This window comes from Aphelocoma coerulescens, chromosome 1, assembly GCF_041296385.1.
Source record: "Aphelocoma coerulescens isolate FSJ_1873_10779 chromosome 1, UR_Acoe_1.0, whole genome shotgun sequence".
Classification (NCBI taxonomy): domain Eukaryota; kingdom Metazoa; phylum Chordata; class Aves; order Passeriformes; family Corvidae; genus Aphelocoma; species Aphelocoma coerulescens.
The window spans coordinates 63,847,057-63,874,080 of NC_091013.1; the positions used below are offsets into that span (position 1 = coordinate 63,847,057).

The following is a 27,024-nucleotide window of genomic DNA, read 5'->3' on the forward strand; positions in this document are numbered from 1 at the left end:
AGGATAAAATAATAATAATAATAATAATAATAATAATAATATTAAGTAGCTGGCCCGGGGAGCGGCGGGGAAACCCCGCACGGCCCGGCGGGAGCGAGGGACGCGCCGCGGGGCCGCCCGTGGCCGCGCCGACAGCGCCACCTATCGGCACGCGGCAGCGGGAAAGGCCCGGTGCCGGCTCCCACGCTTATCCAGCGAGCCGTACGGTCACCCCAGCCGTACCAAGATCCGCACGTTTCAGCCCCGCAAAGCGAAGCCCATACCCGGCAGCTCTGCCCGGTTCGCCCAGGCAAAGCAGTAAAAGCAGGATACCCACACACTGCAGATAAAACTCTTCCAGACACCTACAATCCCCCTTTATCCCTTACACACGCCTTATGAGCCCATAAAGCCCTTTATGACAAAAATATTCAGCCACCGATCGTCTACAAAGGCACATACGGCACAAACCTGTGGATTTCTAGCAAGCCGGCTGATACTATTCTACAGCAACAGGGAAAAATGCCTATTCACTTATTTTTAGATTGCACCATAAGGCACTTAGTGTTAAAAGCTGCAGCACATGCATTAATAATTTAGGAAAAGATTCTTCTCCCACCTAACTGGTGTTTTTCTCAACAAATGTTATGCTCTCATGTGTCATGGAGCACAGTAACTACATTCAGTGCCCATCCAAGTGATCTTCTCTACCAGTAACAGCTTAGAAAGAGACCCGAGGCTGAACTAGACCACCATGAAATACTATCACAAGAAACAGCCAACCTCTAAAACCACCCTTTCTAGACCTGCACTTTCAGCAGGCATTAAATTACTTAAAGGCACAAAAAAATAAAGTCAAAAACCTCTTCCATTCTCTACAGCAAACTTCTCCAAGAGCTACAAGTCACATACATCACAGGTGCTGCTCCCAGAGAAGCAGGAAATCCAGGAGGCACAGAATAATCATCTTAAAGCTAAATTTAGCATTTGCGTATCTGCATCATCCTTCTTAGTTTATTTATGTTGTCCTAGACTACTATTCTTTCATTCAATAATGCCAGCAGAGTAGTACAAACTAATCCTGTTCACAGGGAGGTCACATTTAAGAATAAGAATTCCTCATAGCCACTTTCCCGCTACCACACAGGGTTCACATCCCACAAGGGCACAGCTCTCATCTCACCCTTTGGATATCTGGGGAATTTGCACGGGATAGCACCTAACAAGCTGAAAATTAGAGGAAGTGTTTTAGAAAAACCCTTCCCTGTACTGACTTGCAAACGCAAATAAACTGAAGCAACACATGAGAAGATGTGCATCAGGCTCCAGCTTCCCCGCTCCTGAGGGACAAACACCAGGAACCACGTGCTGTACATACACTTCCCCATACCACTTTCTCTCTGCAGAGGTTACTCACTACACACCACGGTGCCCATCACATTCAGTGATCAAGTGAGCCGGTAACAGACAGTGCCAGAAGCACATCATCTGTACTGGAATCTGCATCCACGTCTGTACTTGACTTGATCTAAATTAATGTTCTATGACAGGTTGGGCTTCAAAATCAGTGATGTCTTAAACGACTACTCCCCAATGCAGTTACTCAGCACAATTAACAAAATTGTAGTTGGACAAAAGCTCTGGGACAAACTCTGTCCCTTGCAGTTATCAGAAAAAGGGCAGAGTAGGTGTAAAAACAGGTTAAGTCCTATCACTGCTGATAATCAGGCTCTTATAAAAGAACTTGAAGACAGCAAACTCACAGGCTTGGATAGACATATCCTCAAAACTCCTGCTTTGCTGTTGCAGGACAGGCAGCAGAGAATTGTATATAGTTTCACTCGTACATGTGGAAATAAAGTCACGGATGCATTCCAAGATGATTGTTGGTTCTGCCATAATGACTGATAATTATCAAATGCCATTATTCCATTTACAACAGAAAAATGATACCATTCTCAAACTAAATTAACAAAAACACAGCCATCTTTAATCTACATTAATCTTCACAAAGAAGAGATAACACATATGATCCTAAATCAAATTCCCACTAAACTCATTAACCATCTTCCATTAACTTCAGCGGGCTCTTAACAAAATCTGTCATTTATTTTTAGATGCTTACAAGCAGAGTTGTGATTCAACAGAAAGCTGTCAGCTGCGTAAGTAGGACTGCATATTAATATGCATGTTCTGCTTTGCCCACTCTATAAAAAAGCAAACCATAAGTGTCCCTTTATGGCTGAGAAAGCAGATCATCTAGGAAATAAAAAACCCCATGATATAAATTACTTTAATCTCCAAAATTGGGATGAAATCTTTTGGGAGGAGGGAAGAGCACCACTATCTCCAATGTTCTCATCTCAACACCCCATCATCTGCCTGACAAGGACAAAGACTGAACTCTATATTTAGGACTGGGGTTTTGCTGTTGTTTTTAAAAAATAACTCATTTATGAAATAGAGAAAGTATACAGAAGATTTACAGAAAATAGTTCTCCAAACTCAGTTTTCCTCTAGAAGGGCATCAAGATTACTACTGTGTTACTCAAAACCTTCTAGCCACCTCTTTTAACACCTCATTAACAGGTAATACATAATATTCTGCTCCTGAAAAAGCTTAAATTCCAGGGAGTAGAGGTGAGAAAGGCTGCAGAATCACACATTTTGGCTAAGGAACTCTGGGTCTGCACCGGGTTGTACAAATTCATGCACCTGTTAGCCCAGGATATGCGATGAGTCCCTTCACATGCTTTGGAAGCCTGCGTATCTACAGAGCACCCCAGGTGTTCACAAACTGCATAAAATAACAGAAAAAGACTCGAGATGGGTTCCTGAGAAACCAGCAGCATAGAGTACAATACAGCAAACAAGCAGCTCACCAGCATCTTTGATCCTCAAATAAATTGACTGCTTAAATATATACATGCAGTAGTCAAAGACTTTTTAGCATGTGTCACCTTTTGTAATACTCCAGCTCTTAAACACTGTTCCTCCCACTAAATAATTTCCTCTTGTCTCAATTTATTCATGCTAAGCACTTGGAAAAGGGTGCTTTTCATCTTACATACTGAGGTAAACTACAGTACAGAATAATTTTGTCTCAATGCAAGTGTGGTTTGTCATATTTCTCCATGTGTGTTAAAAAGTTCTTTCACTTAAAACATTTATCTTTTAAGTACCTTGTCAGTGTATGCTCCCTTCAGATGACAACATTAAAAGCCCTCGACAAGTATCTTCTGAACTTAAAATAAACCTCATTTTTTGATGATGTTACAAAGATACCACACCAGAAAACATATTAGAAAAACAGCAATTGCTGTCACAGCACACTTTCATCTTACGCTCAGACAGGCTCAGATCCTGTGAACTTCAGCTACAGTTTTCAACTGCAGAGTGCAAGTAACTGAAGAGGTTAAAAAAAAAAATCTGCTATTTACTCAAGAAAAGGCTACAGTAATTGGATTCTAGCTGACATCTGACTGTGCATTTCTCTTGGCACCTAAAAATGGTGAATAAATGGCAGAGCACTCTTCTGCCTTAAAATTCATAGATTCAAAACTCTTTGTGTACTGACAGCAACCCCCCCAGCATCCAACTTATGCAAAATTGCTCAAAGCTAATAACTGAGAAAGCTCTGGCTGCACTTGACATCAAGGACTAAAGGTTTATTTATTTCAATAGGCCATGATATTTTCATCTCAGGAAAGGTACATTACTGGAGAAGCTGTCCAACGAACTTTCTTTCCCACAGTAAATCATAAATATTTTTAACAGACTAAGGACCAAAAAAACAACCAAATAAAATAACCCCACCCACACAAGCTCCATCTTCAAATAGCCTAAATAAAGATCACAAAATCTCAGCCAACTTCCTTTTCCAGACCCAAACTTTTAGCTAAGATCTTGATTTAAAGAATCCAAGCCACTAAGAACTTACTGCTCAGTTCCAAAAGACATGTATTTTATTTCTAGATTGAATTCTGCTACTTCAATTTATGTACTTCTGCTAACTTGAAAAAGTTCTTTCTACAAGATAGTACTCTCTCAGTTTTCCTAAATGTGAGCTTTTCCTGCCCCATATTAATGTTATTTGCATCTATAATTTAGTTGATTGGTTTGCTAGAAATTGGAGTTTAGTTCCATGAAAAACAGATAAAAGGGAAAGCTATGCAGGATGCTAGTGAAATGAAGTGCTGTGTTTGTAAATACTTTTTTTTTTTCTTTTTTCCAGATGTGCAAGCATAACTAAATAAATATTTAGTGGAAAGAATACATACACCCTACTGGGGCTCTGGAAATAACCTGACAGTATCTCTGATCACAGTGCATACACAGGAGTATCATGCTGTGAGCTCTGCACAAGAGACAGAGGCTGCATTTAAAGCAAGAAGATAACATGTAAGATCAAAAGACAAACAAGGAGCAGTTCTCACTGGTTCCTCTGAGGATATCCTCTTTCTCTTCAACAGACTAATTGCCAAGTCAACCCCACTTATTTTTAATGAGAATTATGATTCTACCAATTTTAATGCTGACAAAACAAAACATACTGTAATCTATAATCAAGTACCTGGATATAGCCAAACACAGAGATGACCCACTTGTTACGGATCAGAGAGAACTCTGCAGGGAAATGTGAGCCAGCTTAAAGCAATTTTGATGCTTGGAGAGGGATGTATGGCATCGCCTTTCCCAAGATCATCCATAGATGACCATCTAGCGATGCAGCTGGGATGAAGGGCTGTGTTCTGCACATATCCAGTGAGTTTCAAAGTCCCCTCACAGAGTCAGCTGAGGTCTATCACAACTCAAAACCTGAAATTACATCCAGATGCTACTCCACCTTAAATTTAAAGAAGTTATACATTTACAGTAACATGTAACTTGGGAATCATAGGCTTTTGTCATTTCAGAAACCTTTAAATGAGTAGGTGTGAAATATTTACTACAGGTGAAAGCATCCTCCTCAGCATCCCATAAAGCACCCTTGTCCAAGGACTGCAAAGGAAAGAATCCACCAACATGTTAGCATCCTGAAAATTTTAAGTGAGACATCTGAGCCAGGAAATAATTTTCTTTCCTCCAGAAAGCTGCACACATCACTCTGCACGCTGACACTGTCCCCAGGATGGACGTGGAAAAGAAGTTCAGCGTCATACAGCAGCATATATAGAAGAGTGATAAAATGCTACAACCTTTAAGTTTCACTACCCAAAGCATGGAGCTGAAATTTATTTTTCCTTTACATGAAATTTGGCTTAAATAATTTTACATTTAATGCATAGAAAGCGTGTTCAATTCCCTTGTCTTCTGTGTAACTTTCATGTGTAAATGCTTCTCAAAGGCAAGAACACCCAGAAGTAAAAAACCACTTACACAAATATTTAATCCCACTTATTCTAACTGTACAACAGATTTTTCAACCACATACTCCAAAATTAAATGAAGAGGGAAGGAAAGAGTCACTGGAGCATTTTAAGTTACAGTTAACATAACATAACAAACATGACAAGTATAAGGAGTGGTTTGGCACACTGACATGACAAGCATTTGGAAAGATGAAATTCTCTATATTAAAAGGCATCACTGAGCCAGGGGAACAAACGGCCCAGGAGGAACTACAGGACAATGGCTGACACCCACCCACCCCAGGTTAGCTTCAATGGTACATGGTGGGTTTAGTAATCAAATTAAAAACCAGCCAAATTAACCTGTAACTAAGAAGGCTCATCTTTTATTATTTCTGAACTTGCACTATTTTCTGTTTCCTTAAGGCTGCAGAAAAGCCACACCAGGTCTCATTAAATGGGAAAACTGTCTTACTGAGTAGTGCTAATTGTGGAAGGGGAAGATGGAGGATCTTAGGGCCCTTCATTTCCCCTGTTCCCAGCCCCTTGTAAAGCTTACACCCATTATGCCTTTTTAACTCCTTAATACATTCCTTCCTCTTTTCCCACCTCCTCCCCTGTTTCTAATTGTTACCCTTGAAACTATATTGAAAATCTTAGATCAGCTAATAATTTAGTCATGCTTATTAAAAAAGTATTTATATAGCATTAACAGCTAGCTGGTCTACACTTCTCACTGAATATCATTTGACCTTTGATAGCCATTTTTTGGTGCAACACTTGAAATTAAGCCTGTATTTCCCACAGAAGCCTATCACACAAGAAGACAACTCAGGGTTGCTAGGAACAAAGCCAAAACCTCTCCAATTAATCAGCATTGTCCTATGGTCTTCAGGAAGCTGGGAATGAAGTTCCCTACCCCAGCTTTTACAGAAATTCTTAAGAACAGCTGATGTAAAGTACAGACACAAAACCTAAGTCCTCAGTGTGAGAAAGGAGCATTCGGGATGCGGAATCTGATCTGCCGTGAACGAGAATGAAAATCGGCCACTTCTCAGCTTTTGTGGTGGCAGATCCCTCGTTACCACCCTGCTGTGCAGAACCGTTTTAAGGTCCTTCTGTTAAGTAATAATAAATTCCCAACACTGCAACTTGTTTACACGTATAGAAAAATAAAGACAATAAGCTCAGAGTTCAATGCCACTTTTTTTCCTCAGCAGGTATTTTAAGACAACAGACCTCTATCCAGCTGCCCATTTACACTTGCCCAGTTTCAGTCTCTCTGCAATCACTGGCAAATGGCTTCACATGTATCAGCAGTATCAATGAACAAATAGGTAAATGATTTTAGATTAACTCCCCTGGGTCCAATGCGTGCATACTACACAAATTTGAAATGTCATATTTCCTAATCTCAGAGTGGTCAAAATACTCTAGCAATGCCACAACCCACAGTTTATCATAATTTGGTGAGTTCCTACGAAAATACAGGGAAAATTCAAGACCTTCTGTACCATCCAAGAAGAACTGTACTTTAACAGGCTGAATTTACTGTAGCATATTTAAAGGTATTTTTATACCTGAATGGAGATCTTCATTTATAGATATCAAATCCCATGTGCCTCCAACCATTCAGGAAACATGGGGAGAATTTCCATGAACAAATAAGAATGTGACCTGATTTACTGCACAGTGCAGTGTACCCCAACACCTTACTTTATTAGCCACCGAGTTGAGCATTTGTGGGACAATTTCCTGCCTAACCTGTAGCTTCCCCCTGTAACCTTCCCCCCATCTGTGAAAACAAGCATATGAAAGAAATCTGATGAATGCCCATGCTTCAATTCAGTACAGAATTGAGACCAGGTACAGCTCAACTCTGGAGTAGGAAAGCACTCCCAGGGTTCTTAATCCAGGCACAGCTTCAGTGATTTAAGAGACACAAATCCTGCTGACTCACAGTCGCAGAAATCCCAACAGTGTATCTCCATTTACACTCTCCTTGCTGAAGGAATAAATTGTAAAGCAATATTGATTTGAAATAGAATACAAGATACCTGGGAAAGTATGTAAGACTATGAAATGACTATGTGCTTCAAAACTTAAAAATTACCTAAAGAACAGATTGATCAAAATTTTAATTTGACCTGACTGTGCCTTATGGCGTTAGGGATGTATTACCTACTTTGGCACAACAGTTCGTTCTTGAAACCCTGCCACACTGCAAACCAAAAAGAACAGAACACAGATGTGCTGGCTCAGCATATTTTGAACATGTCTCTGGAGCACCTTCTAGACCAGAGACTGCAAACAGCTGGCACAGGCCCAGGTCATCTACAAAAGGGTGTATATCCTGAAGTCCTGGTTCTCCTTCAAATGGGATCCAGCCTTCCTCAGTACCCTACTGATCCTGTAAAGGAACCTCAGGCAGTAAGAAGCTCTAATTTTCCACAGGACAGCATCTTCTAGCTTAAAAGCAGCAAGTACCTCAAGACTGTTGGATCCATAGTGGCCACATGGGGCACACACCACTGACATTTAGCCACCCTTGAGCCAGACATTCTGCAAACGGCAGAAGACATTCTCTTTATCTTTTAATACACAAGTTGCGAAGGAAAGATTACAGCATATCATTTCATACCTAATCAGTGTCTGGCTAATCGTCTTTATGCAGTGATGGCTACATTTATGAGTGGCACCCTGTTTATGAAGCATTCCTGTCCTCTCCCTAAAACTGCTGATGCATGTTTTTTGGTGGACATGCACCTGAAACATTTAATTAGATGTCCAAGGTTCTTTTGTATATACAAGGTCCAAGGCTCATGTATATATCATGTCAGGTACCTAACACTTCTGAAAAACAATTACTTCATCCTTCAGAAACCACTATCATTATAACGAAACCCTGAACCTCTGTGGCTTAAAATAATTCAAAACAAAACCCAATCCCCACAAAAACAAAACCAAAGCAACTGCAGTATCAGAAGTCTGAGTAACCCAGTTAGTAATGCATGGGAGTCCAAAACAGCTCCCAGGTACGTTTCCTCATTCTTACACAGGATGTTAGCCCAGTGGCCACTCTTCTACAGCATCAGCACGATGAGCTGCCACACTCCTCTCAGTATAAGGGAAGGAGAGAAAATCCCTACTGCAACACAGAATTTAAAGCCCCACTCTTCCAGCCCCACAGACAGAGCCAGGGAACCACTGCTGCAGAGCCCCACCAAGCACAGAGGACAGAAGGATCTCTTCTAAAACCCACACAAGGTAACCTCCCATCCAGGTAGGCATGCCTCTTCCCACACAAGGTACAGAACAGGGGAACTCCTCTCTGACTCTTCCCAGCTACTACTAATTGGTAGAGGGCCTCGCCACGTGAACAGTAACATCGATCACCAGCTCTGGTACAAGCAATCATGACAACTATAAACAAAGATATTTGTAAGTGAATGTTTGAGTCACAGGGTAGCACTGCTGCCACTCAGATAGGCTCCTGACTTGAATTAGTTTGACCAAACCTGTTTTTCAGCCCTATTTCTGAAGAACTCAGCATTTTAAAACAAGTTGTCAATAAACCGAAGCAGGTAGAAAAGAAACATTAAACTCATTCCAAGGTTGGGGTTGGGGGAATTTACTTATACTGATAGACTGAAAGATGCCAAGGTACTTGAAAGGATCCTTGAAATCCTTGGAAGGACTGAGATGTCACTTGAGTGAAAAATGACCTTTAAACAGAGAAAATACTAGGTTTAAGGGCCTATCAAACTTTTGTTTTATTTCTTCATATTAGAGTGCAACTACTTAGTATTTGCCTAATGATGAATTAAAACCTCTTTTTTTAAAAAAAATAACATTAGCTTATAAGTACAGTGGGATTTCTATCCCTTGATATCATAGAATCATTTAGGTTGGAAAAGACCTTTAAGATCATTGAGTCCACCTGTAAAGCCTAACATTGCCAAATCCACCTGTCAGGTAGAGACTGGATGCCCATCACTCAGGTACACTTTCAACAAATTTAAATTACTGATGTTCTGATAGGGATGACCTAAATAACAGCAAGACAGACGTTTTCATGCTTGACTTCAATATTCATGTATTTTAACCAACTACAGCCCACTTTACCCATCCTAAGAGTTAGCAGGTATACCCAGTGCTCCCTCCTTCCAGTTTATGCCATAACCAGAGGCTGAAGTATCTTCTGACCTCTGTTTATTTCCCCCCACCCTCCCCAGGATCACATCTTCTGCATTTCCAACCAAGTTTCAAAAAGATATATGAAGGATGCCACACCACCATTCATTTGGTACAAATATGGAAAGATGCTAGTGTACATCCGAAGTGGACACAGGCACCTGTCTGCAGTCTGCACTACACTAGAGGCTGGAGCTCCTGCACACCCACATAATCACCATTTCCAGCAGTCTAGTGCTAGACAGCTCCCCAGTAGCACATAGACATTAGGGGTTGCTTTTCCAAAACAACTTGGTGGAGCTCCAGAGCCTAAACTCTGAATCTTGGACTTCATTCTGGCAGCCAAACTTAAAATGAAAAATATGCATAAAGTATTTAATTTTATTAAGAGGACAAGTCCTTCTCAGTATGCTGCAAACTGCCCTTGACCAATGACTGCAAGTAGGAAAAGATTCACCATCCATATCCTCTATGTTTTAAATGAGATGCCTGACCCCAGAATCACTTCTCTTTCCTCCAGCAAGCCATGGACAACTGCACTCACTCTCAAATTCTGCATCTACGCCAGAAAAAACTAAATGCTTCTTTGTATTTGACCCATGCATTCAGCAGGGTCAGTCTGGGGAAAAAACACATAGTCACATGCAATATTAGCCAAGAAAGGCTGCCATTTGCAATTGCCATTTACCATTTGCAATTTGCGGTGACATGACAACCAACCAACCTGAATTCACAGAAAAACAACTGGGAAAAAAACAGCATCTCTGCCAGAGAAACTAGAGGAAACAAAGGCAAATGAAAATGAACTAGAAAGTAGCTTGCAGAGTAAGGCTACAGGAGAAACTGTCCATGTTTTCTGTATAATGTTAACAAGATGCAGACTTTGGTTTACTACTAGAGGTGCTACATCATGCTCCTGTGTGTATCAGTAAAAGTCACTCACAGCAAAACCTTTTAATAATGCAGAAAGGTTCAAGAAAATCACACCTCCACCACACCTTTTTCATTACATATTTTGTGGAATAGCTTGGTTGATGGTAGGAAACAATCTCCTCAACACTACCTCCCTTGTTCAGTAATATGATACCAGTCACTGCTGCATCCATGCGCTGCTCACACATAACGTACCTGTTGCCATTATAGATCAACTGCTATTATAGAAGATTTCCATTATACTTATCCTTAAGCATTCTGATTAATTTAGTACAATTTTACGGTTCATTTGAAAGTTCAAGCGTGTTTTCAGAAACTGCCAATTACTGAAAAAAATTTAAATTGAGCTTTAAAAAAAAAAATGTTTTCCAGTGTATAATTTTATATTCTTTAAAGAGGCACCATTCACAGAGGAAAGCTATTCTCCCCAGGGAATACCACAAACATAACATGACAAAAATATGAAGTTAAATGTATTAGTTGATATATGTAAACATTTATATAAGATCAAGGGGTTAGAATTTAAGGGTGTGGCATAACAAAAGCACCAGTTCAGAGATCAGAAGTTAGGAACAAATTCCATGCTCCCTCCCACAGATGGGTATTTTCCTTCTGTACACAGAAAAACAACTCTGCAACATGAAGAGTCAGGGCATTTTTTCCCCCCCACTGTCATATATTTTTAACTCAATAAAAGAATTCCTCCAATTCACCAAGTTACTTGGAATTTACTTTAAACACTAGAAAGAACCACATCAAAAACATGCAGTTCATATTTCACTGTTTATATGGAAAAGGAGGTTGCAGAAGACTAAGCTGTATTTCAATGCTCTCCAAACATTTAACAAGACTGATTAACTAAACTTTTCTTTGATCATGTGACAGTACAGAAGATAGTGTATATTATATATGAAAAGTATTTGAATGAATACAAACTTATTTGATAATGAGTTTCAAATCCTGTTTTCTCAAATTCTCTTTTTTGGTTTCATATTATATTACTTAAGATTTGTAATAACTAGAATAACAATTTTTGAAATGAAGAAATAGAAGTACTGTAAGAGCAAATGTTTTATAATATGGATTAAATACTGCTGTAAAGATATTTCAAAGCATGTAGATTTTCACTGAAAAAGTAATCAACTCTGAATGACAATATTCTCAACCAGTATGATATTCCTAGCTTGAAATAGTTTTAGTAAGTGCCAAGCACCTTAACTTAGAAGTATTAAATACTTGTGTAAACAAAAGAACCCCCCAAAAAGTAAAGCAAATAAATCAGGCATCTACATATTAAAAACTTTGTAAATACCTCTTTAGGTGTCGTTCCAGTTCCAAAAATAACACTTTCATGATTATTTGGTCAGGACCTTGTTTCTGGAGAAGTGTCACTTTCATTGATGTATCTATCTCGTACCTGCTGATTAGTTTCCCCCAGGTGGAGGGTCAGAAGAAATACCTTTCGCTCCTTGGCGGCTGTAAGATTAGCCTTAGCATTCCACTATTAACCACGCGTCCTGAATTCTGCAGCACTTTAAGGAATTGCAAAGCCTTGCCCGTTAAAGATTATCCACTTGCTTCAATTCAAAGTTTGCTGAGTTTAATACTGGTTGGTCATGATCAAGAAAAACAAGAAGGGCGAACAGTGACACCACAGATCCTGAGGTCACATGGTGTTCTGTTACATAAAGCATCAAAAGAGATTAAAATCTTCATGATTACATTTTCAAATCTCAAACAAATGCATCTTCTCTCAGCAGTGCCAAATTCACCGACTGAAGCTGATTCAACCTGCTCCCACTTTTTGTGAAGCACATGTTAATCACTATAGGCAGCTAATTCTGCTTAGAGAGGCAGCTCAAGTTATACTGTTTCTTAAATCAAAGTTCTAAGGCTTAATGGCACTTCTAATTAGACACCAAAGTGGCAGTAGCCTGTTTGCCAGAAAATATTTTACACAGACAAATCCTGTCCCTCACTGCTACTTTAAAAAGAACCAGTGATGAGAGTTGGAGACATGTATCTAGCTAGTCAGATAAAGATAGCAACTCATCATCTATCAAGCCAAAATTCAATCAAATATTGTATATTCTTCCTCACAAACACAAAAAGATTGCCATAAGGAGGTTCTGGTGCATTGTAGTAACCCTCTGCCATGTAACTATGAGCCTATATGCACAGGCTTATTATCCAACTTGCTTCAGTGTAAGCATTTTCCTTCCTCGACCCTGTTGAATGCTTTTCAGTGGGAAGAAAAGTTGACTTCCCACAGTACAATGTAGCGAAGCAAAGAAGATTCATTTCCTTACTCCAGAGGCAAGCAACAGAGTGAGAGATAACCCCTCACCATGGAAATAGCCAGCCACTTGCAGTATGCATGCAGGAACTCCCACCAACCAGAGAGCATGGGCATTGATTACAGTGGTTACACTCTTCCATCAGACCAAGACCACACAAATGCAGAGACAAAACCAGAAATGCAACCTAGCAAATGTCACTTGGGCTTACTGCTGACTGCTAAAATGATGTCAGATGTGTCTCCTCAAGTGTATTCGCCTTGTAAGATATATTGCAAAGAAACCAAATGAAAGGGTTGAACAAGTTCTTAGAATCATAGAATTATTTGGGTTGGAAGGGACCTTAAAGACCATCTAGTTCCAACCTCCCTGCCATGGACGGGGACACCTTCCACTAGACCAAGTTGCTCAGGGCCCCATCCACCCTGACCTTGAACACTACAAGGGATGGGGCATCCACAGCTTCCCTGGACCTCCTGTGCCAGTGTCTCACCATCCTCACAGTAAAGAATTTCTTCCTGATACCTAATCTAAACCTGCCCTCTGTCAGCTGGCTCAGAGTATGGCCATATATTATTTACCTGCACTTCTGTTGTACCTTGCCAATGTGGTGAAGAGGTGATTTATTACAAGAGAAGTAGGTATTACTCAATAAAAAATAAAGGAGTCTGGCTTGGGTGAGGAAGGGAGAGTTAAAACCAACTCTACTTAGAACCAAGAAGTCTACCATCACACACAGGGAATATTTTATATAGGAGGTAGTGAGGAAGTAAAGAAAAGAAAAAATGCAAAATGTTTACCCTTGGAAATGAAGGATCCAGTGGGATTAGTTCCCCATTCCCAAAGCCTAGAGGGAGTTCAGATAATTTAAACGGGGCTTCAGATATACTAACTGTGAAGGAGAGCAGAATATTTCTAAATGGTCTTCCCAGAGCCTTGTACGCCTGTCTTACAAGGACAGAGCACAGTGTTTGTTTTAAAGCACACCAAGGAGTTGAAGCTGACAAGTTACACTTTACAATAAATGTTTCTCTCATTGCATTAAGTCCATCTCTCTCAGCACAGCATGGGAATGGGTAACAGTCAAGGCTGATTTTAGTATTCTCCTCTCACTCCCAATGAAAAGGCACAGAGGTGGGACCACTCAGATGGTGGAGCAGTTGTATTCCTGGATCTTGATCCTTGGAAAAGAGGCAGACTAATATAACAGCTCTAAAAGAGAGATGTTTACTCTGAAAGCAGAGCTACTCTTGAAAGCTTCAAGTGGACGCTCACTTAGTACAACCACATGTAAGAGAGAGGTGAATCAAAGTCAACAGGCTTCAATGAAAAATAAACAAGGAGCAAAGGAAACAGCAATCATACCAATAAACAACTACTGAGAAAGTTTGACCCAGTATTATTGAATAGCTTCAGTATTCAAGATGAAATATTACTTACAGCATGGAATCTTGCTTATTTTAGAGAGCTGAAGCATCAAGCTGACTAGAAGAATGCTCAAAACCAACTCCAGAAAGCTGAACTGAGACAAATTTTACCTTGAGTGGCATCCTTATATATCCTTCCAGAGTCAGAGACTCGTACAATAGTAACTCCTAATGTATCCTACTGGTTACACTATCTCATATGTCAGATGTGCTACAACCTCCCTGGGACATTCTGCACAGCTGAGCCGTGGCAGTCAGGCTCAGCTAAGTCTGTATCCCACAGAACTGCACCAACAGAACTGATAGGTTTTAAGCTGCCATTCTCCTAACTCTTTATGATCCTTCTGTTGCCTGTAAAGCTGCACGGTCGACACCAGGTAGGAGAAAACCCTTTCTCCATATCTACTGTGCATACAGTACACACACTGGTCACAGGTGTGTTCCAGGATGCCTGACACCATGAATACATGCTGTATACTGGAGTGGGAAAGGGACTAAAGCAGGGACGTTAACCTTTTCTGCAGACAGTCTCCCTTCTCCTTTCCTATGCCAAGATGCCCTCTGGACAGGAGCTCCATCATGCTAGCAGCTGTGTCATGAGAGTTGAAAACAGGGTCCTGTAAGTTATGCACATCTGACTGATACATCGCTCAGCTCCAGTGCTGTTCTGACTCAATCTGGGTTTCCCGTACAGTCAGAAAGATCACTAAATATTAGATTACATGGGGCACAAAAGCAGTTTCTTAAGAGACACAAATCTAAGCACTGAATAAAATTTAGGAAAGATTAATAACGGTTCTATCAACTCACATCCACACACAAAAATATACTGCAAATAGTTATTTTTGCAGCATCCTTCTAATGAATTTCTGCTAAAATCCTTGTAATTTGCTCTGCTTATTAGCAGAAGCCACATCAGAGTCAGTTTGAAAATGAAAAGTAAATATATACAAACTCAAGCATGTATGATGCAGAACTACAGCATATATTCAGCTGCTTCATTCTGCAAAGCATCAAGTTCACCATTGGGCCCACAAAGAAAAACCATAACTAACTCCATCTCTGGTAACACCAATCACCTTTCCTCATGCTTCAGCCCCAATTCTGGTGATGACTTTACAGTAAGGCAACACTCCCAGGCTTCATTTAATGCTACTTCTTTAGCTATGTCATGGAAAATGGTTTCTATACCACTGATCCAAAAGCACCTGATTCAAATTAATCAACTTTTTATTTGGGGGGCGGTTGTGCCCCAGAGGAACCTTATCAATTCCACTTCTTGCCTTTACAAAAGGCAGCAAAGAATATGCTTTGTCAGTTGCCAGACTGAAAACAAACTAAAGTGAAAACACAACTGCTTCAGAGGCAGGTATTCTGACAACTACGTATTTTTTCTCAGAAGCATTTCCCATAAATTTGACAAAGTTGGTTCCAGTGCATTCAAGTAATTAAAAGCATCACTCAGTTATGTGTAAGTTGACAACTTACAGGTAATAGAAACCACTAAGTAATTGGAAGCCAACTGGATCAACTAAGAGATTGAATATTTTTACTGCTTTAAAAATACCCTCCAGCTGCAACTGAAAAATGCCTGAAGTACAAGGATCTTCGTTCTTCTCCTGTCACATTCAAGAATTCAGCATCAAGCTATGCTTTCCTTCCTTTGTCCTGAACTATCCTGGCTCTTATATAAAGTGACAGATTGTGCACAGATGAATTATCACTCTGGGTACACTAGAATGTCAGAAACAGGCACATTTTAACATTTAATGAAACAAAAAACAAGATTTCATGCATGATGGCATCAGGGTACCTAGGTTCTCTCCCACCCATAGCTCTTATGTCCAGAGGGAAGGGGGAAGCCTATTTCAACATTCTTCATTTGTGGTACCCCTTGACAGTTTTGCTTCAAAAAAAAAAAAATTAAAAAATACATCAGCCCAAGTTTAAATCCAACCTGTAAGTGAATAAATCTGGCATTCATCCAGAAGAATTTATTGTTAATGTCAGTCTGAAGTGTAGCACTTCAGCCCAAATTCCTCAGCATGTCACACACCACTGATTAAGCTGCCATACCTTCACAGGGTAAACATTTAGTAGGTTCACTTTCCACATTCTATAGAGGACTTCAGACACTTTGAATAATGCAGACTTCACCATAAGACAAAGCAGAAAAGAAAGCCAACCCTTGGACTACAGACACAAAGCACCCTACAGTAACAACCATCAATTTTGACATGATGCAACAAACTAAGAATAAATTTAGAATTCGGATGTGCCCATGAGTGCTTGATAAAGCAGAAAATATACCAGGCATTCAAGTTCTTCTGGAAACTTTAAAAGTTACAAAGATGCAATCCTTAAGATGTTTAAGGGCTAAAAAATACTTTACAAATACAGCAAAGAAACCTTCATATGAAGTTACAGTGCTTACTGTCATGGGATATGTCCCATACACCATTTGCATCCTAATCTACAGGATTTTTAATGCCTCTTACCTTGCACCCTCCTATTTTAAATCAATCTTTATGGAGTGCTTGCCAAAGGGGTTTTGCAAGGCTTCTAGTCAGCAACAGCAGCACACAAAAACTGAAACTGACTTCAGAAAATAATAGAACCCATCAGTAAAGCAACGCATGCTATATTATCAAAGGAAATAGTTTTGACAGCAAGAAATCATAAAAAACACCAAAAAAAACTGTAAAAAGACATTTGCACTGTTGTGAAAACCAAAGCACTGAGGTGAAAGACAAGAACATGGACAACAAATTGGGAAGTATTTCATTCCCAAATGCTAGCAGCAAAAAATCACTGCTGTACTTTTGCTATCTTTTTATTTTGAATGGCTGTAATGAAGTGCAGTTAGGGGAGATAGCTTTCAGTCCATCATTAAGCAACTTAAAAAGAAGTATTTAGCTATTAACATCCTAATTGAACATCTGAGGAATTTTCATATACATCTCTCATAAAGCAATACCAAAGGTATGGCTTTCAGTTACACAGAGATAAGCACTACAGTCACACATGTTTAGCCTGTTAGTTTACATCAATTTTTATTTTCATCTTGGTACCTCTACATACACTGCTGAAAAGCAAATCCTTCCTGTGTGAAAGAGCAAGAAACACATACAGGGAAGATCTCACTGGATCTGAAACATCCATTTAGCCTGGGAGCCACCTCAAGGCATGGCCAAAGGCAGATGTTTAGGCGAGAACCCAAAACGGCCAGCAGATAAATGCAACTTTCCTACAGTATCCTCCAACCTGTCAGCAACCAGCAGCTTGAGGAGTTCCTGCACAAGAAGAAATAATTTAAGTGTTTAATGACGCAAGAGAATTTTCTTCCAACAACTCATCCGTTTGTTTTCCCTTCAAGAAATTACTTACATCACATAGCTCTCAAGTTTTTGTAAAATTCTGGTTGGTTAATTCTGAGTTAATTATCCAGGGAAGAGACATTTTTTTAAATTATCAAATAGGACACATCCCTCACCCTGGCTTCTAAAGAGATATGATTTTGAATCCCGAGAGCAGTCCTGATTTAAGAACACACATTAGAAACACCTGGAAGCCAGCACAAGCATGAAGGAGCAGCTACACAAGTCAGTCTTCTCCAAGAACCACAGTGAGTCATCTGCCAGTGAGGGCTTTACATTCCACTAACTGAAAGTCACTGAACTTCTGTCATTTAACCATACAGAAGAGCAAATGTCATCAAAGCATATTCAAACGGGAGAATTCTGTTAGCACTGATACTGAACATGTACTACCAATCAGAATAGTTACTGGTTACTGTTTTTCGTACTGCGGACATGAGTAAAATAAGCTTAAGCCTACAGGGGACAAGCCCAGTATCCCTTCCACTTCTACAAGTAAGGCATCTCTCTACCCTGGCTATGCTTTGTTATCCTAATCTAAAGTGAGTGCTCCTTTCCTTCGCTGTAGCACCTGCAAAACACAAACCAGTGGAATCTCTGATTAAAAAGAAGCCTGATGATCATGAACTGACACAGCACAGTATCAGCAGCTCAGCATTTTTTGCTGCAAGGGATTGTCAATTTATTTTGCATGTTACATCAATTGAATATAAAATTTAAAATTAAGGATTTGCAGACATTCAGCCAGACTGGAGGGGAAGGAACCCTGCTCCCCAAACCACATTTGGTGGTGTTGGCATTTAACTTAAGCATACAAGAGAGAACTTGAGAATACTATGAAGTTGTAGTTGTAGACAGTCATACAATCCATGAAATGGAGCCTCACAGTTTCAACAAATACACCATGAAGAAAGACTCAGAGCTTCCTATTGAAAAGGGCCATCCAAAACCTTCACAGGAAAATTGCAGAATAAATCTCTGTCCTGCCCAAACCTCCAAACTGAGACTGATTACTAGGTGTGAGCTAACAGGAACCAGTTACAGCTACGCTTACGATATTCTTCCTCAGTAATACTGGAGCTTTATGAAACTAAATTACAGCAGACATTCCCTATGCATTTAGTGACATGCACATTAAAGGAGTAAATTAAAGATTCAGAATAATGTATTTCTAACCATTATCAAGATAAGAAAATTTGGGGGAAGATAGCTGTAGAGTTCAAAATTCTTCCTTTCTTTCAGATTCCAGAGAGCAGCCTGTACTCAAGCAGCAGTTCAGGCCCAATAAGCTTTGGGAGCCATAAGGCTACCATCTTATTTTTAACAAGTCAGACTATTTAAAAAAGGAGGCAAGTAGAACATCACCTCTGAGACACCACAAAAGCACCAATTCATACAGGAGTAACCAAGCCCTTTCGGTATCACAAGCACAGCAGTTCTAACATGACCCTCACTGCTCTAAGCAAGCTGCAGAGACCAGACCGACTGGGGGTTCTCTCTGCCATGCCCAGTATTTTTCCATGGAAGGAACAATGCTTTGTTATCCTGCCTCTCTTCTTCAATTAGGCCAGAAATTCTGCAAGGCAGGATCTAGCTAAAAAGTGATTCTCTGATGTTTAAACCAGAATAAAGCCCTCCATTAACACATCGCTTCCCAAGAGAAGACCACTTCACCAGGCCCAAGCATTTGGCTCCTGCACAACCCCAGGACCTCTCATGAGCAGCACAAGGCGAGTGCTGTGCATGCAGAAGAAAGAAGGGTGTAACTCGCTGCTGAAACTGAAACTTCGGGGTCTGACAAGTGTTCTGTGTGTGTTGTCTGTTCTTGTACAAATGACTTCCATCATGCTGTGAAACCTACTGAAATGCTTAAAGAGGTTTGACAGGAAAACAGCATCAACGAAGTAAACACCACAGGTGGCAAACTAAATACCTTGACATTTTGAGACACTGATATCACACAGGTCTTTTCCTGTGATGAATCCCATCAGTGGCCCACCCGGAATGATTAAGCTACACTAGTTCAAGTGTCAACAACACCCTAACATTAAGCATTAGCTCCTTTAGCAGGCATTGGAAGAGAGCACTAGCCCTATACTTCATTATTTTTACTGTGAACATTTAACTCTTACCCTGTATCTATTTTGGTACACTTCTAAATTGATTGCCTTTGCCAATGTTAATTTCAGAAAAGACCGAAAGTCACTACCTTCAATTTTCTTATCTGGCTATGTAACAACAGCCAGCAATTCTGAAATTAGCTGCTTCTGACAAAGCATCTTCTTCAGAGACCTTCTCACTATATTTTCATTTCTTCCCTTATCAGTCAAAAGCACAGAATGTGACAACATTGCAGAAGTGCTGAAATACCCCTCAAGCTAGAAACTGTGACTTCAGTTCCATAGCCAGTAATTATCAGTGGTTTTCTTGAATTTAATTGCTCTAATCAGGTGAGCAAAAAATGATGAAGGTTATCTGGGAGACCAAAATAAGCATTTGGAAGAGTATCACTGCATCTCAGAGGAAGAAAGATTATTTTTATATACACTATAATTGAGACTGAGAAACGTATTTATAATGAAATTAAATATTAAATAACAGAACCATCAAAAAACCGTAAAACTACAGGTTTGGAAACTAGAAAAGCACGTCAGTGAACTAAAGAAAGATGTAACAGTAAGAAGCAAAGAATAGAAATAAAAAGGCAAGTAAGAAAGAGGGAGAAAAAGTAGTCAGAGCAAGCCAGTTAGCAGAGCAAAGCATTAAAGAGAGAAGGGTCAGGAACTGCATGAGGGAGCGAAGAGGATAAAGGAATTGTTGGCTAAAAATACCCAAAAGAAAGGTAAGAGCAGATGTTATTTTTCTGGTATATTTAATACAACATCTGAAAAATAGAAACAGCATTTCTGGAAATACAATATTTTTCAAGGAAAAAAAAAAAATATAGGAAGAATTAAGAAACTAAATCTACAGCAAGCAGCTGCCAAAACCCTGCAGTTCCTCTTGGCAGACCAGCACTTCCACTGATAACCCAATACCATGGGATCACTGTCTTATGACGACAACTTTTAGAAAAGAGGAAGAAAAAGGGAAGAAAAATATTTAGACATTTCAGACTCTCAGTCCCCCTTTTCCACGTACATGAGCAAAAATATCCAACCTGTGATGACTCTCTCCTTAGTTTATGCTCCAAATACAGTGTACTAGAGAAATGCTTTAACCTAAAGTATCAGAAGTAAACCAGTTACATTAGCCAAGACCTTTACATGGCTCATCAAACCCCTCTGGAAAGGGCTAAGATGACAATGCTAGGGTAGCTCATTTCAAAATGACGCATCCAGCCCTGAACCGTGCTGGCCTGCCTTTAGCAACCATGCACCAAAACGCCTCCACCATGCAGGATGTCCTGCCAGGGGCACTGCAGCTCAGCCACGCACCAGCAGCCCCTGGTGTAGCCAGCACAGCAGCTGCCCTTCAGTGCAGGTTGGTTAAACACCATTCAAAGCAAAAACCCAGCCTACATCCATCTTTCCACAATCGCAGCCAATTCGGTCACCACATGCTTGAAGATTTTTTAGGAGAGCAGCATTCCCATGTGAGCTCTGAACAATATGCTGCTTTTTTCACTCCTCTTCAGAGGACAGGCATTTTGAGTGGGAAGGACAGATAGACGGATGTATGCAATGCCAGTTTATTGACCTTTGTGCATTTCATCTGTAGCTAATAATGGCTAGCACTTCATACTGTCCACCGAAAAATGCACCAGAAGTGGCAAGGATGATGAGTTCTAAATGTATTCCAAGAACTCTCTGTATTTCTGTCTTCTGAATATCAATTTATCAAGTTAAAAGAACCAAGAGTTCTTGTTTCCAAGGTGCTAGGGGGAATGAAACAAAAACCTGAAATCAAAGTTTATTACTTTCCCCTTTGGTGAACAGTTCAATATTCCATTAAACATTTGCAGTGATCTCTACCAGTACATACATATTGATCTAAGTCCAAAGATGTAAGTAACCTGCTCAGCATTCATGGCAACAGGCCTTCCACTGACAAAGGCTGAACTTTACATGTTTTAATAAAAGGCACGAATGCAGCTAACAGGACAAGCTGGATAACATTCCTTTACTCTCACTCCATTCCACTATGGTATTTCACAATGGCATCCAAATAACTGCCACAAAAGGTTCACCTACTTCATCCTACCCACGTGTTTTACCTTCTCCTTTTCACTGGATCCAAAGGAAAACCAAAAATTACCACCTGCTACTCCATGTGAGCAATATAAAAGTGAAGGCAGAAATTAGTGCCAGGCAGAGTGGGAGAAGGGAGACTGTATAAACATTTTTCTTTCTAGGCTGCTTTCGCCCTCCTTACACACATGCCAACTCCATCGTGAGCATAAGCTGTTCCAGGAAACACCAGGCAGGATATGTTACCACCAAAAAGCAAATATGAAATTTTGTTACTTTCTGTCTGAATATTTTATTGTTGTTAAAGGTGGGGAAGGAATAAGAAAGAGCAAATAAGGAAATGAAATCCCCTGGGCTAATTATCTTTTCTAAAGATGCACATCATGGCAGTAGCATTTCCCTTTCCCAGTCTACAGCTGTGTGGCATGTCTTACTCAAGATTCATTGCATACTGCCAAGCAAAGGGCATGCTCAGTAAATACAGATACAAACAGACAGGTATTTACCTGTGCCAGAAGTTTATCAGAACAGTTGAAGAACCACATTCCAAAGAAGATAAGCAGGCAGGCAGAAATGACAGCAGAAGAGAGGGAAAAAATCTCAATTATAATCCAAGTTATCATATTAAGAGACACATAACAGCAAGCACAATTAACATTAAACCTGTTATTTCAGGGTCATTCAAGAAGAGACTGAATCACTTGTGCCTAGGAAGAGAGAGGTGTTGACACAGATACAACATTATCCAATTATTTTAGTCAAAAGTATTATTAGAGTCATGGATTTGTCACATATGACTGTGTGTGGTCCATTCAAAGGCACCCTGCAAGGTAAGTGCATGGTTAAAAAAAAGGCCTGCTTGCAAGCTTAGTAATTCACATATTGGATATCAAGCAGTGTTTCTAAAGCTCACTTTAGCACAGACAAATTTAGATGTCTAGAGGATAGCATCCAGGGTCACTGCCTTTTCTCCACCAATCACAAACACAGCAGAATGAATATCCTGAACTAAGGTTAGCATTTATAAATATCCTTCCCTCCTATAAAGCAGATTTTTCAGTGGCCAGCATAACACAGAAGGAAAGCTCATAAAACAAACAAAGCACAAGCACACAAAAGGCCCCAAAGTCATAAAAGAATTCTGGCAGCTAAAATCTACTATGCACAGCAACTACTGGCACTATGACTTTACAAGGTTACTCAAACTGAAACCCTTACTGGAAAGGATTTTAGTAGCACCTTTTGTATTCCTGTGCTGGCTTCTGAGCCCATCCATTTCTCCATTCCCACCTCTCCTGTATTCTTTTTTCTATTCTTTCCAGTACTTTTCCCTTTGGTTTACCAAACTGGCACACAGCAAACCTTCCAGGCGTTCTCCTTTCCCCTATTCCCAGAAGACACAGTTGGCAATGAAGTTCCAAGCATGAGGGAAGTATAAGAAGAGGGGTAGAAGGTGAAGGCAATAGATATCAAGCATACATAATTAATCTGAGCTGCAGATGTCTCAGTAGAGAAGGCAGAAAGAGTCTTGTAGCACACCACACTGTAAGGAAAGCTGAGACCCACAGCACACACAAAAAGGTTGATCTGGCACCTTTAAGAAAGCCAGAGATAACAAGACTAAAAAAAAAAAAAAAACCCACCACAACCCACAAGGAAAAATCATTATATATTATCCTAAGTTGCATGGACTAACCTTAAAACCATTTTAGCTTCAGGTATTTTTGCATTTATTTCAACAGCTCAAAAAGATGCTCAATATCTAGCAATTCCCATTGAAGATGAAAAAAGATAATGATTTTTTACAATTTGAACCTTTGCTCAATTACACAGCAAAAGGTACCTTAAGAAACTGGAACATCATCATCTTACTGCTGCTTTAGCATTTGTCCCAATTGCTTTCTTGCCACCCCAAATTAAGAGAAAATTAGACAGTTTTCAGTCTTAAATTGCCACTCATGCATAAAAGAAAGTTTTTACTAAGATTAAAAGGTATTCCAGATTTTGTTTTTAAAGCAAGTGGTTAGTCAGGCTAAATTGAAACTCCCTTCACCAGTTAGGTGCCTGCTTTTTTCTTCAAAGCCCCTATTGTATAATAATTCAACTGCCTATAAAACACTCATATCCATACAACAAGCATAAAAGACATATAATCCATTTTTGCAACAAACACTCCTCTGTTTTATTTTACTTTTGCACCAAATTAGAGCAAGATGAAGCTGCCACTAATATCAGCACTACAAGTAGGTATCTAAAATAGAAATGCAGCTTTCCTAAAAAAACCCCAAAACAAAAAACCAACCAAACAAAAAACCCAAACAAAATCCCCCTAAACAACAAGAAGCCATCCTGTGACCATGTGTATCATGTAGTGCTTGGAGAAAAGCAAAGAGGTCACATAGATTTTTGAACTTCTCATACAGCACTCTACACCCAAAAAGAGGAATTGGAAGTGCATAATGCTTACTTGCATAACCAGAAATTCCCCACTCAGTGCAGGAAGGCTCAGTGTTATCACCACCAACCCTGCCCCCGGAGGGCTCCTTATTTGTGGAATTATCTGTTACAGTCATGCTAAGACAAAAAAGCCTCCCTTGTTTATTACCAGGAACTCAAACAAGAAAGATATGAAGTGCAAATACAGGTATAGACCATTAACTATTTTTGTCCTACGTGTCATACAATTTGGGAGTTATTCAACCACTGCAATAACAAAGGATACCTTGAGAATACCCTACCTGAGACAAATTTATTCTAATACACCACACTGCTGACACTGCAGAAGCAGCTGAACACCACCCAGCCCCGGCAACTTTAAAGCTTTTTCTGCCATTCCTCCCTTCAATGCTTCCCTCCTTTTAGGGTCTGTGGGCTTGGAGAGGCAGATGCTTCTCTGGTCAGACACACAGCTATCTTACAGAGGTCAGGCAAGCCCCTAGTGACAACTTTGCCCCAGAAATCTAGCTCTAAACATCTTTTAAGTTAAAAGTTGAATCAAGGTGAAATTTAAATAGGAAATACCAGACTAGAACTCTGCTGAATCCATCTATAAGAAAGTGGAATAGTCGCCATGATACATAAATGCAAAAAGCAACCTTAATGCTATTAACTATTTCCATCAACCCTGTTCTCCCAAGAAATCCATATTTAAGGTCAGTGGAAAGCTCTGCCCAACTTACTGAGTGCATTTCACAACTGTCATGTACAATCAGAAGATACATTCTTGTGGGTCATCACTGTCCCTTGCCTTGAACCACACCCCACTAATCTTAACTACTGTTAGCTTGGCCAGATGTGGATTCAGCTTCATTTCCGACGGGCAGCACGAGTGGTTTCCCCTGCGTACACTAACTCGACACAATTCGGAGCAGCAGAGCCTGATCCCCGCCGGTGCCCGCGCCGCTGGGATCGGTTATTTAAGGACACCGCGGCCGCCCGGGCGCGGCGCAGGGATGGAGAGGAGGCGGCGGTGGCTCAGCCGCGCCACCTGCCGGCCGCGACCGCGCTGCCGCCGCCGCTGCGAGCGGGACACGCCGCCGCACCCGCGCTGCCACCGCCTCGCTCCGCCGTGCCCTGGGGGGAGGCCGCCCCCCGCCCGCCCCCATCCCGGGACGGGGCTGGGGAGGGAAACATCACCTCCATCCCGGAGCCGCCGAGCCAGGTGCAGAGCCCGCACTACCGCCGGGAAGGCGGCACTGCCCCGCTACTGCCGCCAGGGCGCGCTGCGGGCCCGGGCGCCGCCGCCGCAGGGCCCCGGCCGAGGGACCCTCCCCGTGCGGGCCCCCGAGCCGTGCTCGGCGCCATCGCACACCTGCTGCAGGTAAATGACTGCGCACATAAACCGTAAGACACACACACAGAACGGCACGCAGCAGTCCAAGCTCCCCCTCCTTCCGCCCTACAGAAAACGGCTTTATCTCCCTGAAAACAGCCCGAGAACGGAGGCACAACGATGCAGCTATCTGGCCTTCACCCACACCGATAACGGCTAAGCGCACTGGCACAGAAATATCTAGGGTTTACACAGAGGCTGGGTATATAAGTAAAGCATCAGAGCAGACAAAAGCAGACTAACAGTGAGAGGCGGTTTTGTGGATGACGGTGGAGCACAGCTGGATATGGGAAACCAGGAGTTGCTGGGCACATCTGTCCCCAGATACTGTGCATCAGCCTAGGCCTGGGCCACACACCTCCCCACTGGTTTATACACCCCCACCTAGTAGCCTTCTTTTACTATAGTCCCATTGCATAAAGAATATGCCAAGGGGAAGCTCACATGGACAGAGTCCTACCAAAATCCTGAGAAATGGAACCTTTACCCTGGGACATGCTCCCACCAGCAACACATTTCACTGACTGCTGTGACAAAGGGGGTGCAGCCAGGACGCTGTACCAAACCCACTACCAGCCTCTTCCCCAGGGCATCCATCAGTCACTCACTACACTTTCAGGTCTAAAAAGAGCTTGGGGCCAAAACTGCTGTTGGTTTTTCCCTCTAAGCAAATATTTAAGGCTATGTGCATGCGGGAGAAGCCCAGATAAATCTCCCTGGTGCACCACATACAGAAAGCCAGCAAAACTTTGATTCCTGAAGCCTGCTAGCGAATGGAGGCAAAAAGAGACAGTGATCTGAATCAGACTGAGCACACCATGCTTTTCTTGGGAGAGTAACCTGCAGAATGCACAGCAGACAGGGTGCAGTACACCATGCCTGCCAACTCAAGTCAAGCTAGAGCAACGTGCTCCCTTCCTCTCAGTCCTCTCATAAGCAAAAAAGCCACATGCAAGGGTAGCAAGATACTGATGTCACACCAGAAAATCCATACTTAATGAGAAAGCGGAAAAAAGATTATTTCAATTTATGGAGGCATAATGTGTAAGAGACCTATTTTTTTTGTTTTTCTTTCCAAACACTGAAATGACAATATATTTAAGAAACCTTCTCTTTTTCCCCATGGTAAAGCCACTGTCACTTCTCAGACTGAAGCAATGCTTGCATTAATTGGATTACCAGATTCCCTCTTATGTTTTCCTGAAAGCTCCCCTAAATTTACTCCTTCCTATGGTTAGGAGGTCATTAGCCAGTCCACAACCAATGCATGCCTGCAGCATTGCAGCTTTACGGAGAAAAGACTCTTATCCTTTGGGCCAGCCTCACAGCATATGACAGGAAATAAAAAAAACCCAAAGAGTTGTTTTAACTGAAGTTGCCAAAGGGTCATCGCACTCTCACCTCTAACCCAGTCCAACTTTGCTAGCTGGTGGTTACCTGTGAG

General features: G+C 41.0%; 1 protein-coding gene across 2 annotated transcripts in view; it reads right to left on the reverse strand.

Annotated features, from left to right (window-relative positions):
* The window catches only part of TSC22D1 (TSC22 domain family member 1), a 93,650-nt gene that overhangs the window by 3,534 nt on the left and 63,092 nt on the right, over window positions 1–27,024 (reverse strand). Inside the window, exon 3 of one of the 2 annotated variants that reach the window (XM_069010215.1) lies at window positions 17,307–17,474. The exons of the other annotated variant lie outside the window; for it this stretch is intronic. Within the exon in view, the coding sequence (XP_068866316.1) occupies window positions 17,429–17,474 (46 nt within the window). The 3' untranslated portion in view covers window positions 17,307–17,428. Of the gene's footprint in view, window positions 1–17,306; window positions 17,475–27,024 lie in introns of those variants that run through there. 2 annotated transcript variants of the gene reach the window in all.